General features: G+C 28.0%; 1 protein-coding gene across 3 annotated transcripts in view; it reads left to right on the forward strand.

Annotated features, from left to right (window-relative positions):
• LOC123263467 overlaps positions 1–13,081 on the forward strand; it is a 31,425-nt gene extending 18,344 nt beyond the window's left edge. For 2 of the 3 annotated variants that reach the window (XM_044726250.1, XM_044726251.1), the window contains exons 3-4: positions 10,844–11,095; positions 12,308–13,081. In XM_044726250.1, the coding sequence (XP_044582185.1) occupies positions 10,844–11,095; positions 12,308–12,649 (594 nt within the window). In that variant the 3' untranslated portion in view covers positions 12,650–13,081. Of the gene's footprint in view, positions 1–3; positions 856–10,843; positions 11,096–12,307 lie in introns of those variants that run through there. The other variant, XM_044726249.1, reaches the window with a different exon arrangement.
• Positions 13,082–14,078: the final 997 nt, after the last annotated feature.

The following is a 14,078-nucleotide window of genomic DNA, read 5'->3' on the forward strand; positions in this document are numbered from 1 at the left end:
ATAATTGTTTTAATTAAACATAACCTAAAAGAAGAAATATTTATTTATTATTTATTTATTTAAAAGTCAATTGGGACAAATTCTTACCAGTGACTTGTTGGTTAACTCTTGCCAGTTTAGTAATAATATTAATCCAAAGTTTTATTATTGGGTAATACTAGTTCTTGGACCAACAACCAGCGACGACGACAAAGAATAACAAAATCAGTGATCTCGTCGTCTCAAGTAGCCTCTGCCAAACTTGGTCGTCAGAGTTACAGTACTTGTTCTTTAACGTCACAGCCATTCCACCTGAAAGAAGAAATAAATATTTATGTATTAAGGAACAATATCAAGGAATTATATTAAGTGAAGTTACAAGTGTGTTTTATACAGTGTACGCTGTTATTTTTCTTAATCGGGCAATAAAATAGCCGAGACAAGAGAACGTCATCATCGACTGAAAATAAGAGACCAAGGGCAAGCGGCGCCATGCTACTGGCTTGACAGCTGACAGACGCTGTGTTGCAACTACTTCAATCTCTTCTTCACATCACATACTTTTATGTATTTACTTCTATTGATGCTTGTATGTAGTGAGCGCTATTGTTGAAAGCTAACCTGGCTTGGCTTGAGCATTGAAAAATTGAGAAAAAAAAAAAATATTAAATACAACCAGCTACAAGTCCTGGTTGGTAATTAAGGATATATTCTAACCGTCAATCTGGCGTCATCATCATTCAAATGAAGCTGCGGCGTCGCTGCATTCAGACGCTCGGCGTCTCGGTTAAACAATTGAGGAGAAAGTTGGTCGAGTTGGGTGCTAGAATCCTCCACGTTCATCAGACATCCAAATCCAGTGACATGGCCCTAATGGTAGGTATTGATGAATTAAAAAATTTATTTTTTTGGAGGCTAATTAGAGTGTTTTTAGGTGAGGGTGGTTAGAAGTTTTTGAGAAGATAAACTTAGATCTGGTTTTTGGGGCTTGAAGATAAATAAATTAAACTGAGCTTTGAAATCTTTGAATCAAAAGGAAATTAATGTTTGAGTTATAGAAACTTGGAGTCAAAAAAAAATATTTTTATTAATTGGATTCAATTTTTTTGGAGTAAATTATCAGACATCTGATCATTTTTTATTTTATTTAAAAATTAAATTAGTAATAAGAGAATATTGTTAAAAAATTATAAAATTTGTCATAATTGACAGTTTCTTTTTTACTTTAATATCAGGTTTAATTTTAGTAAAAAATCTTTAATTTTGCTGGAAAGTTTTTTCTAACTCAGTTTTTATCAAAAAACATTTTTTTTGATTACAGAAAAAAAATTTGGGACAATTAAGTTTCTTAGGTGATTGTTTAAATTCAAGTTTTTAAATATTTCAACGCATCAAAATGATATTTAAAATTTTTTTTAAAACAATCACATATTTTAAAAAAATTCTAAAATTTGTCATAATTTACAATTTGTAAAAATATTTATTTTTTACTTCAATATCAAGTTTCATTTTAGTAGAAATATTTCGACGGTCTAATTGGCAATTGGTCTAACTCCTTATTTTTTAGAAGCTGATTTTTTAACATTTTAATGTAGCAAAAGTCCACTTATAAATTATTTGAATGATCCAAACCAAAATGTTATACCTTTATTAGATATTAAATGGTTTTTTAAAGTGAATTTAATAGTAAATTTTGAACTAATTTTTTTATCGTGTAAATGGGAAATTCTCAAAATGGAGTTAGACAATTTTCTAATTAGAACATCGATTTTTAATTTTCCAGGAAAGTTTTTTCTAACTTCAATTTTTATAAATAGAATTTTTTTTTTATTAGAGAATTTTTTTTAGATTAGGTAATTTTTTAGATTCATGTTTTTAAATATTTCAACCTATTAAAATAAAATTTAGGATTTTTTTAAACAATCACATATTTTTATTCTTAAAGCCACTTTTTCAATTCGGAATAAAATTGTATCTAAGATATAATTATTGTCAGTATATCTATATACCTAAAATATATAGATATATTTTAGCATTGAATAAAATTTTATCCCGGATTGAAAAACTGGTCCTTAAAATTTATAAAAAATAGAATAATTTAAAGAAAAAAAAATTTTCAAGGATTTTAGTTTTTCAATTACAAAAATTTTTTTAATATAAAATATATTTTAAGACTCAAAGCTCTAAAACAAATAAAAAAGTTTTGAAAACTAAACAATCATCGTTCTTTTTGGTTTCGCAGCTCAAATTTTCATTAAAAAAAAAATTCAAGCTGCAAAAAAAAACTACATCTAACTTATCTCATAAACTTTTATTAATTTAGATATCTTCATTATTTAAAAAACTGTACCCTCAAATTTTCCATTGCGCCTAACAGTACTTAAAAAATGAAAACAAATATCTATTTGATATTTATATCACTAATAACATCTATATAACAAGGAAGAAATAAAAGCAACCTGTGCTAGTAAATAAATAAGCTATCAAAAAAAAGGTTTTAATAAAAAGTAGAACGTAATCTTACCGGTCAGGTATTTTATCTCTTTCTCTACTCACATGTACAGACACGACATGAGTGTATTATTTAGAACACCTGTATTGGCAAACAACCGAGAAGCAGCCGAAGGGAAGAGAGTGGGACAGTCTTGCACATGGCTGAGCTCGTTGCACTTTTTATAGGCCATAAACGTCTGGTTTAATAATATTTTTTCTTGAGTCTGATGCAGTACTCACCCCTTGGCTCTTCCTGGAGGTAACCAGTACCGGGCAATAACTGCCCGAAGAAATCCGAGAAGAAATAATCGGGGAAAAAATTAAAAAGCGAGAAAATTTTCCCGACAAAAAACCCTTTGCCTCAGATGAGAATCTGTATGTGTACATATATTTTACTGGTGGTTGTGCCATACACCCAGAAAAAATATAAAGGCCGTTAAACCTTATATCTTATATATTACAGCGTCGGCACGGACGTCTCGCGTTTCTTCCGTCTGGCCCAGAATGCGATTCCGTGGCTGCTTTCACTGCAGTTCATTGCGCTCGTCATGCTTGGGTCGTGACTGTCCCGACCGCGTTGCGCCGGTCGATATGGACTTTCAAATATTCTACTAGCTTCTTCACCCCATCTACGTCGTGTCTTTTCACGTGTACGTCTGCCACCGTCTGTCTATACATTCTATATGTCTATCCTATATACTTATTACTCCATACCGTCTGCAGACTGTCGGCTGTACTCTGCACTCTGTACTCCGGTGCTCACTGCACTCTATGTCCTCATATATATGTATGCTCATGTGCATGTTCTTGGTCATGTATAAGTAAAGCGTTGAATTGAACTGGAAAGAAAAGAACAAAATATAATAATAAAAAAACGCTATTCAATTGTCTGATTAACATGCAGAGTGCATTGAGAAGCAAATGCATTCACAGCTCTTTCCCTTTCCTTACATCCTTGACACACTAGACATTGTGCACGTGGGAAAACTTATGTATTTATTAAAAAAACCACAAACTAATAATAAAATATGGATAATAGACTCTTTTATTAAGATTTTCGATGGAGTAAATTTGAAGATGAAGAAAGATATTTTTTTGAGAAATTTGCTGTAAAATTGTGAATAATACTTTTTTATAAATCATTTTGTTTTATATGTTTGAAATTAAAGATTTAGAATTGATAAATTATGAAAAATATTTTGTTATGAGTCAAATTTGCAGAAATTTAGAAGTTTTGATTTTTATGTTGAGAAGAAATAAAAATTTTCAGAAAAAAAATTTGAAATTTTAGCTTAGTAAATATTTTTTTGAAAAATTTTTTATAAAATTATGAATAATACTTTTTTGTAAATCATTTTTTATATGTTTGAAATTAGAGATTTAGAATCGTTTTTATTATTGTTAAACTATGAAAAATTTTTTTTCTTGAGTCAAATTTGTGGAAATTTAGAAGTTTTTCTTTTTACAATGAGAAGAAATGAAAATTTTCAGAAAAAAAATTCGAAATTTTAGCTTAGTAAAAATTGTGAGAAATTTGTTGTAAAATTATGAATAATGTTTTTTTATCAATTATATTGTTTTATATTTTAAAAATCAAAGATTTAGAATTTTTTTTATTCACTGTTAAAATAGGAAAAATTTTTTGTAATGAGTCAAGTTTGCAGAAATTTAGAAATTTTGATTTTTACGTTGAGAAGAAATGAAAGTTTTCAGAGAAAAAGTTTGAAATTTTAACTTGAAGATTTTTTGGAAAAATTTATTGCAAAATGAAAAAAATCATACATAATATTGTATTGTAAATCATATTGTTCGATATTTGTGTTAGAACTTGTCTTCTTTATTTCTATTTTTTATAACTTTGTTCCTATCAAATTTATGCTCATAATTTGAAGGACCAATAATATAAAGAATTAAATTTTCTATAAAATTGTAAAAAAGTATTCTCTGCCATTATTAAAGTTATTTTTTTAATTTTGATAACACTGTTAGTAGAATTTACAAGTTTTAATTTTTATATTAAGAAAAAACAAACCATTTAAAAAAAATACTTAAAGGACTTATTTGTTGGAAAAATTGATTGAAAAATGAAGAAAGTATATTATAATACAAAATTATAAATCACATTTTTAAAATAAGAGATTAAATAGACTTCAATTGACTAAACTCGTAAGGTTATCATAAACTTGTCTTCTTCACTTCCGATCTTTGTAACTTTGCTTTTATCAAATGTCTCGAAATTCTTTACATTTTGTAAACAACTCAATTTCCTATCAGACTGTAAAAAAACTTTTATCTCCTAAATTATTTTGTAAATTTTTATAGCTGAGAGCGAAAATTCACAAGTTTTTATTTTTAATCCAAGAAATAAAATTTCTGTCTTAAAAATTAAAAAAAAAAACTTGTTGAATTAAAAAAAGTCAGACATATTTTTTCCAACAAGTAAAAAAAAAACTTAGACAGCAAATAATGAAATACTTCAAGGTAATGACAATTTGTTGTATCGCATGTTGCGAAAAGCGTATGCAAAGTATAAAGAAAAATTCAAGTATGCATAAGCAATCGACGTCTAACGATTGTTATTATAATGTATCTGTATATTTATATATTAATACAAATACCGCGTATTATTGTTCGCGATCAGGCGATGTCATCGGTGAGGAAACAATAACACAGCAGAAAACAGAAAAACGATGTAACATACAATCACAATTGGAGTACTGACAATGAACAGAGGGAAGTTGAATAAAGTAAAGTGAAGTGTACGTATATGTAGAGAGACAGTGCGTCATTCTGTTGGAGGAAAAAGGAAGGAAAATAAATTTTCTGTAATCGACGGCATTATGCATACATAATAGCAGATATTTATATGTATATGGCAAACGGCGAGACGTCGATCGATCGGGAGAAAAATAAGATTCTAAAATAACTTGTTAACTCTCTCTTTCTCTCTCTTATCGACTGGTGTCGTAAGTTTAAACGACCTTGATGCGATTGCAGATAGACGGTACATCGATAATTAATCTATTGATTAATACTCACTTATACAGTGCAAATACTTTTTTATATTATTTGTGTTACGTATGATGTGATCTATGCACTCGTATGTGTGAATGGATACCAGCGACAATAGACCAAGACGGCTAGACCAACACTAGCCAATTGTCTGGTTATTTTCCGTCGAGAGTCTTGTTGATCTATAAAAATAATGTCATTGACGACGAGTCTGCTCGATCGATGGCCTATCAATGCCAAATCGTCTGGGCAACTGTCTGTATGGTATTTAAATAAATACCCTGATTAATTGCACACCTCAGATTCTCACCAGCTATAAAGCGCTCTTTGTTAAAAAAATCCTTCTTTTGATTTTTGTCTTCAGACTAGAACTTCATTTCTTCAAGTTAATGAGAGATGAAAGAGGTCGAATGATTTTTGGATTAACATTGTATTTTGGCTGCGTTTCAATCTTTATTGCAGTGCCAACCAAAGTGTTTTATATTGAAAAATTACATTTTAGTGTCAATAAACAAAACACTCCATTCATGAGAAATTTCTTTCAGAATTGCTCCGTGTTATGTGTAGTTAACATTTAATTTTTGTCTTTAAGCTTGTGCAATCTTTTATTTAAATTTAACCTAGTTTTTTAGGAAGAGCGATCATTAATTTGCTTTTTGTACACCTTGGTGATCTATTTTTGTGTTTCAAGATTTTTTTTTTGCAGTTATGGTGGAGGAAAAGATAGAAATAGTGAATTTTATTGAAATTTTGAAGGAAAAAGAAGATAATTGTTTAAATTTAAGTTTAGTACCATGCAAATTTTTATTTTTGTGTAAATTTTTGAGATATTAAGAAGAATTATTTGTGTAGTGAAGAAAATTACTTTGTTAATTCAAGAACAAAATTATTTTGAAGAGAAACAGTTGTTTTCATTCAAGTATTGAAACATCTTCTCTAAAAATAATTTTGTTTTTTCTTAAGAAGAATCCTATAATAAAGTTTAAAATTCCTATAATAAAATTGAGATAAAATGTATGTGGCATCAATTTATTCGTGATATGATTGGTCGAATATATTATAACTAGGAAAATATATGTAAACTCTATATTCAGGCGCGCGTAAATTAAATTCTGGTATGAAAAATAAGCGAAAGGACTGTTTTTATTCGTAAAACAAGTCGGTAACGTCTCGGACCGACGTTACCGTATGTCTTCATCCTCATTTGAAGAAATTATTGGATGAAGATACATTATCTTGTTTAAAAGTAGCCTAGTGGTTAAAATGGTCAAATTCTTAACCCTTCGTCACTCGCGTCTTTTTTAGTTTCTCGCTCGCACTATAATGAGTCTCTATAGTTTGAGTAGTTGTTAGGCGGCGATCTGCTCATGGCGCGAGTGACGAAGGGTTAAATAACGAATTTTTTTCATTAAACCTCTGTTTTATTTACTTGAAATTAATAAATGACTTCGAACAAAAGATTCTAAAAAAGGGCGAAATTTTGTAGAATATTTTTTTATAAAATCAAGTCGACGTTCTAATTGGCAAATTGTCTATTCATTTAAGAGAATCTTCCATTTGTACGAAAAAACAATTCAAAATTTATTATCACTTTAAAAAACAATTTAATGTCTAATAGAGGTATAGTATTTTGGTTAGGATCATTCAAATAATTTATAATTGGACTATTGCTACATCAAAATGTTAAGAATTATTCTCTAAAAAATAGATCAATTGCTAATTAGACCGTCGAAGTTATTTTTTCCGTGTTAGTTTATTGTATAACTTATGTGTGGTATTTCATCAGTAGCGCCAGCTAGCGAAAAAATTACAAAATAATTTAAAGTCTATTCTTTATTATTTCACAATATTTCTTCCATTAGATTTTTGAGTAAAAAATGATAATTTACTAACAAAAATTCATAAAAATTTACTCAATTATTAAGAAATATAAATTTCTTCTTTACAAATAAGAAGAAAAAGTTTCTAATTACTGTTTGCACTCATCAAAAATGAATTCTACTGTCGATATTGCAGAAAATGATCATTTTTTTTAGTAAAAACAGATTAATTACTCAAATTTCTTTTCAAAAGATTGAAAAAAAGTATTCAAGAAGAAAAAAAATCTTTTACAAAGAGTGTTTGATTTAATTGGAGCAACGAAACGGTAAAAATACCTCGCCTTATTTATAATATTAATTGTGGACGTATTTAGCGCGTCTATATTTTATGATACACATAAGTGTATGCAGATTGTACATTCTCGTGATCTTTATGACGGCGTATAGTGTGACTTTATCTGAAACGTTCAGGAGTCAGGAGCTAAATGCATGGAACGATTTAATGAAGAACGCCTTGTATAATCAACTGTCTAGACTCTCGACGTTATTTATCAGGGTCTCGTTAGCTTTATCTCCGGCAAACGGGAAATGTGCACTAAGCAAAGTTACGCAAGTATGTCCGTTCTAAAGTATTCAATTATTCCTTTTTTATTTCGCAAATATTATTATTTTAAACCCCAGTTATTGCCTTTCATTCACTCTACTGTCTATATTCATGTCGGTGTAAAATATACATTTATATTATTATCATACATTACTTATTACTTATATTTTTGCGCCTATTTTGCAGTCGCGTTTACACACGCCGTATATTTAATAACAACAAGATTATTAACCAATTCAACCGTTACGATATCAAAAATAATATTTAACTTTTATATGACATCATATCTTTTACTCTTTACACGCTCCACTGATTACATATTTATATATAGATATTTTTCTGATCCACTTATTGTCTCGCTAAAATGTCACGTTTAATTTTTTATTTATAGAATCACAAAAGAAACTAGTCGCCGTTTTATTATTATTATTATTATTACTTGGATAATTATTTAATTATTATTATAATTATTAAAATAAAGAAAACACTTTATTTTTATGTTAATAAATTACGGAAAAAATTATAAGCGCTGATAATTAATCAGATAATTATGACTAGCGTAATCACAACGCATTAAATTTAATAAATCGAAGAAACTTTCAATATTTAAAATTGATTTTATTTTTATAAATAAAAATAATTTTAAATTATTACTAAGTAAAAGTTTAAAAATATCCGCCATTTTGAAAAAATTTCTCACCTCACAATTTATTTCTCTCTTTATTTTAAATAATTGAATGATAATTACTATAACTACTGTTATTTAAAATCTATACTATGGCAAGATTGGCAATATATCTTCTCTAATTTAATTATCGCTTTAGATATTTTGTAATTGATAAATATTCAAGCTTCTGAAAAACTTCCTAGTATCCAACAATTAGTTCATTTCTTTAAAGTAGATGGCGTCGAAGCTTATTCTATAAGCATCAATATTTAAAAATCGCAACTTATTATCTTAAATGTTTCATTACTTTTATTTATAAAATTTTTTTTTTTTTATTTTATTTGTTTAAAGTCGCATAAACTAATAAGGTCATGAGTGACTACGGTAGGGGGTAAACTTTTGAGATTGGAACTCGTTTTATTTTTTTAGGTTGAGCAGAATAATACACTTAAATATTGAAAATATTCATTGGTGTACACCGGACTCGAACCCGGTCCAATTCTTTGGTAAGCAAGGGCCGGATCCGATAGGGCTACTGCGCGCCTATTTATAAAATTACAGAAGGAAAAAGTCGCGGTTTTATTATTATTATTATTTTTGTTGTCTTCATTTTTTTTTATGAAGAAAACACTTTTTATTTTTATGTTAATAAATTAGGGAAAAAATTATAAGCGCTAATAATTAATCAGATAATTATGACTAGCGTAATCACAACGCATTAAATTTTATAAATCGAAGAAACTTTCAATATTTAAAATTATTTTAAATTGATTTTATTTATACAAATAATTAAGTAAAAGTTTCAAAAAAAAACTCCGACTACTCTCGAAACATCCGCCATTTTGAAAAGATTTCTCACCTCACAATTTATTTCTCTCTTTATTTTAAATAATGGAACAATAATTATTATAATTACTGTTATTTAAAATTTATACTATGGCAAGATTTTCAATATATCTTCCCTAATTAAATTATCGCTTTAGATATTTTGTAATTGATAATCATATTCAAGCTTCTGAAGAAAAACTTTGTAGTATCCAATAATCAGTTCATTTTTTTTAAGTAGATGGCGTTGAAGCTTATTCTATAAATATCAATATTTAAAAATCGCAATTTACTATCTTGAATATTACATTACTTTTATTTATAAAATTAAAGAAGTAAAAAAGTGCGGTTTTATTATTATTATCGTTGTTTTCATTTTTGATGTGAAGAAAACAATTTTAATTCTTACGTCAATACAGAAATTATAAGCGCTGATAATAAATCAGATGATTGTGACTTATGACTATCATATCAACATTTTTTAAAGAAAAATTTTCTAAAAATAACCTTCAGTATTTTCAAATAGAAAATTTTGTTAATAAATGTAAATACACCCGCCATTTTGAAAATGCATCTCACCTCATGATTTATTTTTCTTCTTGTATGTAATTACCAATTAAAAATTACTGTAATTAATATTATTTTTAATCTAAATCATGGCAAGATTGTAAATATATCTTCTCCATAATTAAATTTAATTACTGTCTAATTATTTCGTAATTAACAAAATTCTAAGGTTGAATCCGCTACAAACTAGAGGGCGCGACTTGAGAATTCTCTCGATAAATTTCAAATCTATAAAAAAAAAATCAAACTTTAATTTTTAGTTACTTTTATACTACTAAAAAGTAGTTTTGCAGGCGTGCATTAAAAAAAACCGCAACTTCATTATTTTAAATGTCACGTTGCATTTTTTATTTATAGAACCAAGTCTCAGTTTCACTACAATTATAATTATAATTATAAATAAAAACTTAAAATGAAAAAAAGACGAGTGCTGATAAAGAATCATAAGATTATAACTAGCGTAATAATAACAATGAAATTAAAAATAAAATATGAGGCGATGTGTGCAGTCTACAATTATTAGTGCACATGCACCAATAAACTCAACTAAAATACAATCAAGTACTTATCTGTGGTCAAGCGCGACGTCCTCCGTCATCAGTATATTTATATAAATGTATATGTCTGTGAATATAATTTTTTTTTGCATATCGTACAAAGACATGACAGATATCGGCATCGTAAAAGGCCATTGTAGCTATAGCGCATTGTCTCCCTAATCCCTCTTTCATTGTCCATTCGATGGCCAGAAATAATAACAATGACAGTTTGTAATAATTGTTATTTTTTATATTATTATTATTATTATTATTATTATTATTATTATTATTGTTGTTGTAATAATGAAAAAATAAATGTTATTGTCTTTGTTAACAGATGCTGTCGGTGAGCGCAGGCATGGATGTCGGCTGTGGGGGTCACGGTGGCCTCGAGAGTGCGACAGCTGTTGGTGGCGGTGCGGATGGCATGCAGGAGGCGATGGTCGCGGCTGCGAGAGATCGAGCTGTTCGTACTGTGAGTGTACGACAAGATCTCGCTCTTGACTTACCACCGAGGCTTCAACTCCCCGATGGCGAGGAACGGCCTTATGGTGCTCACGCCGGGCTCCACCTTCGTGATCCTGAACAGGTTAGTTGGTTTTTTAATTTTTTTCATTCAAAAAATTATTGATTAAAGTATCTTATCGCTCTCAGGTAATTGTTTTGGTATTCAGCTCCGAATTTTTCGATGATTATTTAAAAAAAAATCATTCGATTTTTTTTTTCTTTTAATTTCATTAATAGAAAATATAAATTGAAAAATTGTGCAAGTAATTTTTTATTTATTAGTCATTTTTAATATTTTTTTGTCAGTTTTTTTTTTAATATGAAAATTGTAATCGCGATAAAAAATGTAATTTTATTTTTCTAAGTTTTTGTTTTTAATTATCGGTAATTTATATCAGAGTTAATTATTTAATTATACGGTCACTTAATGTTTTTTAGTATAAAAATTAAAAAATTAACATTTTTTTTTGAATTTTTTTATTTTTAATTAACTTTAAGAAAAAAAATTCTAAATAACATTTTTATGCGTTGAAATATTGTAGGACTTGAAACTAAATAATTACCAAAATGTTTTTATAGTAAATAAGTAATTTAAAAATTTTATTTGTAAATTTGTCCTTCCAATCTTTTCATCTATTCAATTTTTTTTATGAAAAAAAATTTGAAATGTATCATAAAAAAATCAGAATTTTTAATTTTCGTAATTAAAATAATTAATTAATTACAATAACATTCAATTTTTATCATCAAAAGTAGGAGTTGTACATTAAAATAATTACCAAAAAAATCTACAATTGTCAATAATTAAATATGACCTTTAAAAATGATCTATATAAAAGAAACTCAATTATTCTCTAATGGATAAAAGTTTCCGACATAAATGTATGACTAATCTACGTCAGTTATTTGACGTCTTTGTAAATAATTACCTTGTGTTTAGAATCAATTAACTTGAAACCTTAGTCATAGAAATAATAGAAACATGTATGCTAAAAAAAATGTCCATATACTTGAAAAAATCAACATTAACAATCTAAAATAAAATAAAAATTAATACTAATAGGGTAGAAGTACCGTTTTTGACCACCTTAGCACCGTTTTTGGCCAATTAAAATTTGAATTAATTTATAACAAATTATAATATTATAACCATATTTTTGTTGAGTTTTAAAAAATTTATATTAAAACAATTTGAACAATAAATGGCCCGTAAATGATACATTGGCCACAAACGGTACTTCTACCCTATTTTAACTAAAAAAAAAAATGATTAACAATAACATTTTATTTTCAGGAAAGTGAAATTTATCAGAAATGCGTACGACCACCTCCAAATAGAACGATATTCGACAGCGAGAGTCCACCTCCCTACAGCAGAAGCCAATCAACGATACTGGACACACCAGATCGGATAATAAGATGTCATAGCGCTGGTAGTTCACTGTTAAGGGTATTTAGAAAATTCCCAAGTAATGTAGGTGGCTCGACACCGGTTGTGGTGGTGCCGCCATCGAGGCGGCCTAGTCTATCAAGCTACTCCGAATCTAGCAGTAATTTGAACAATTTATCAAGTCTGACTGTGGTACCTTGCGAGGCAGATGAACACAACCATCACCATCATCGGGATCATGTCTGACCCAAGCCAACGTTGACACGTTGTCAACGCGCGCAACAGTTGTGAAATCCCAGCAAATATATTAATATAAATATAAATATATGTGTGTATATATATGTGTATATATATGCATACATTTATTTAAATAAATAATTATTCACCGAGCGACAAGACATAAAGAATTCTCGTAAGCTTACGAACAAGCTTGGCTGGCTCATCGTTCATTTATTTATTTATTTCTTCTTTTTTTCGATTATGTTGATTGTATTTTATTATTTTATTTTTATTGAACCTTGATGGCAATAAACCAGCGTTGGTCATCGAATTGTTTTATTGTTTGCGCCTACGAGCTTACTCGTCGTCGTCGTTGGGGATACGGATGAAGGAGTAGGAGATTCTAAAGACTGACTCGTCGAAGATTAGTTAAAAAGAAGATGAAGAAGAAGAAGAAGATAGACATGAAAATTACAGGCGACATTTTATTTAATTATGAATAATTAAAAGATCATTAAATTGTCGTCTGGTTATTGATTAAACTTGATTTAAAAGTTGTACACAGTGAAAGTGATAAATGGAGGACACATCAGTACTGTGTCGTATAGGACATAAGTAATAATGGAAAGTAATAGAGATGTTTATTGAAACAATCTTAAATAATAAACTAACTAAATAAAATAAATAAAGAAAAAAAAATAAAAAGGAGAGCTGAAAGTCTGAAGACTTAAGAGATGTATTCGAGATAAACGTCCAATACAGCAATTGTACGATGATGCATACGCAAAAATAAATAATAATTATAATATTAATATTGATAATATTAACAATAATAATAATAGTAATAATAATAATTATAATTATAATTATAATGGTAATGATAATTATTAATTAAACCGGAGAACGGTGTAAATATCAGAACATAAAGATGAGAGTTTCTTCTTTATGCTCACGACTTATGTATGCAGACAACGAGAGCGTAACCGAGGGTTAACTTAAATAAAGTTCGACCAAGTTTGTTCTTCGAGAAAAGTATATTAAAAAAATTTTTAAAAAAGTATATTATAAATGATAAAAGTAAAAAGACTTAGTAAATTATTTAGTAAACGATATTGCGATGTCTTGCATGTTTTGCGGATTTATAATAGAGGAAAATTTAAGGCGGTATATTGAATGAATAAATAAATAAATAAAAGTATATTATATATATTAAATGAATGGATAAATAAAATAATTAAAAAAAATTATTTGAATGCATTTTGTGTGGTGATGGAGTTTAATTTTTTGATGAGTGTGTGCAAATTATTGTGTTGGAGAGAATTTTGTGTGCCTGGCTATTATTTTATTATTGAGAATAAAAGTTTTAAGAACGAAAGAATAATAGTGCCAATTTGGTGAATAAACATTATAAAATTAATTGAAATTGTATATATTATTAGGTAGTTAAATATCGATA

This window comes from Cotesia glomerata, linkage group LG4 (assembly GCF_020080835.1).
Source record: "Cotesia glomerata isolate CgM1 linkage group LG4, MPM_Cglom_v2.3, whole genome shotgun sequence".
Taxonomy (NCBI): Eukaryota; Metazoa; Arthropoda; class Insecta; order Hymenoptera; family Braconidae; genus Cotesia; species Cotesia glomerata.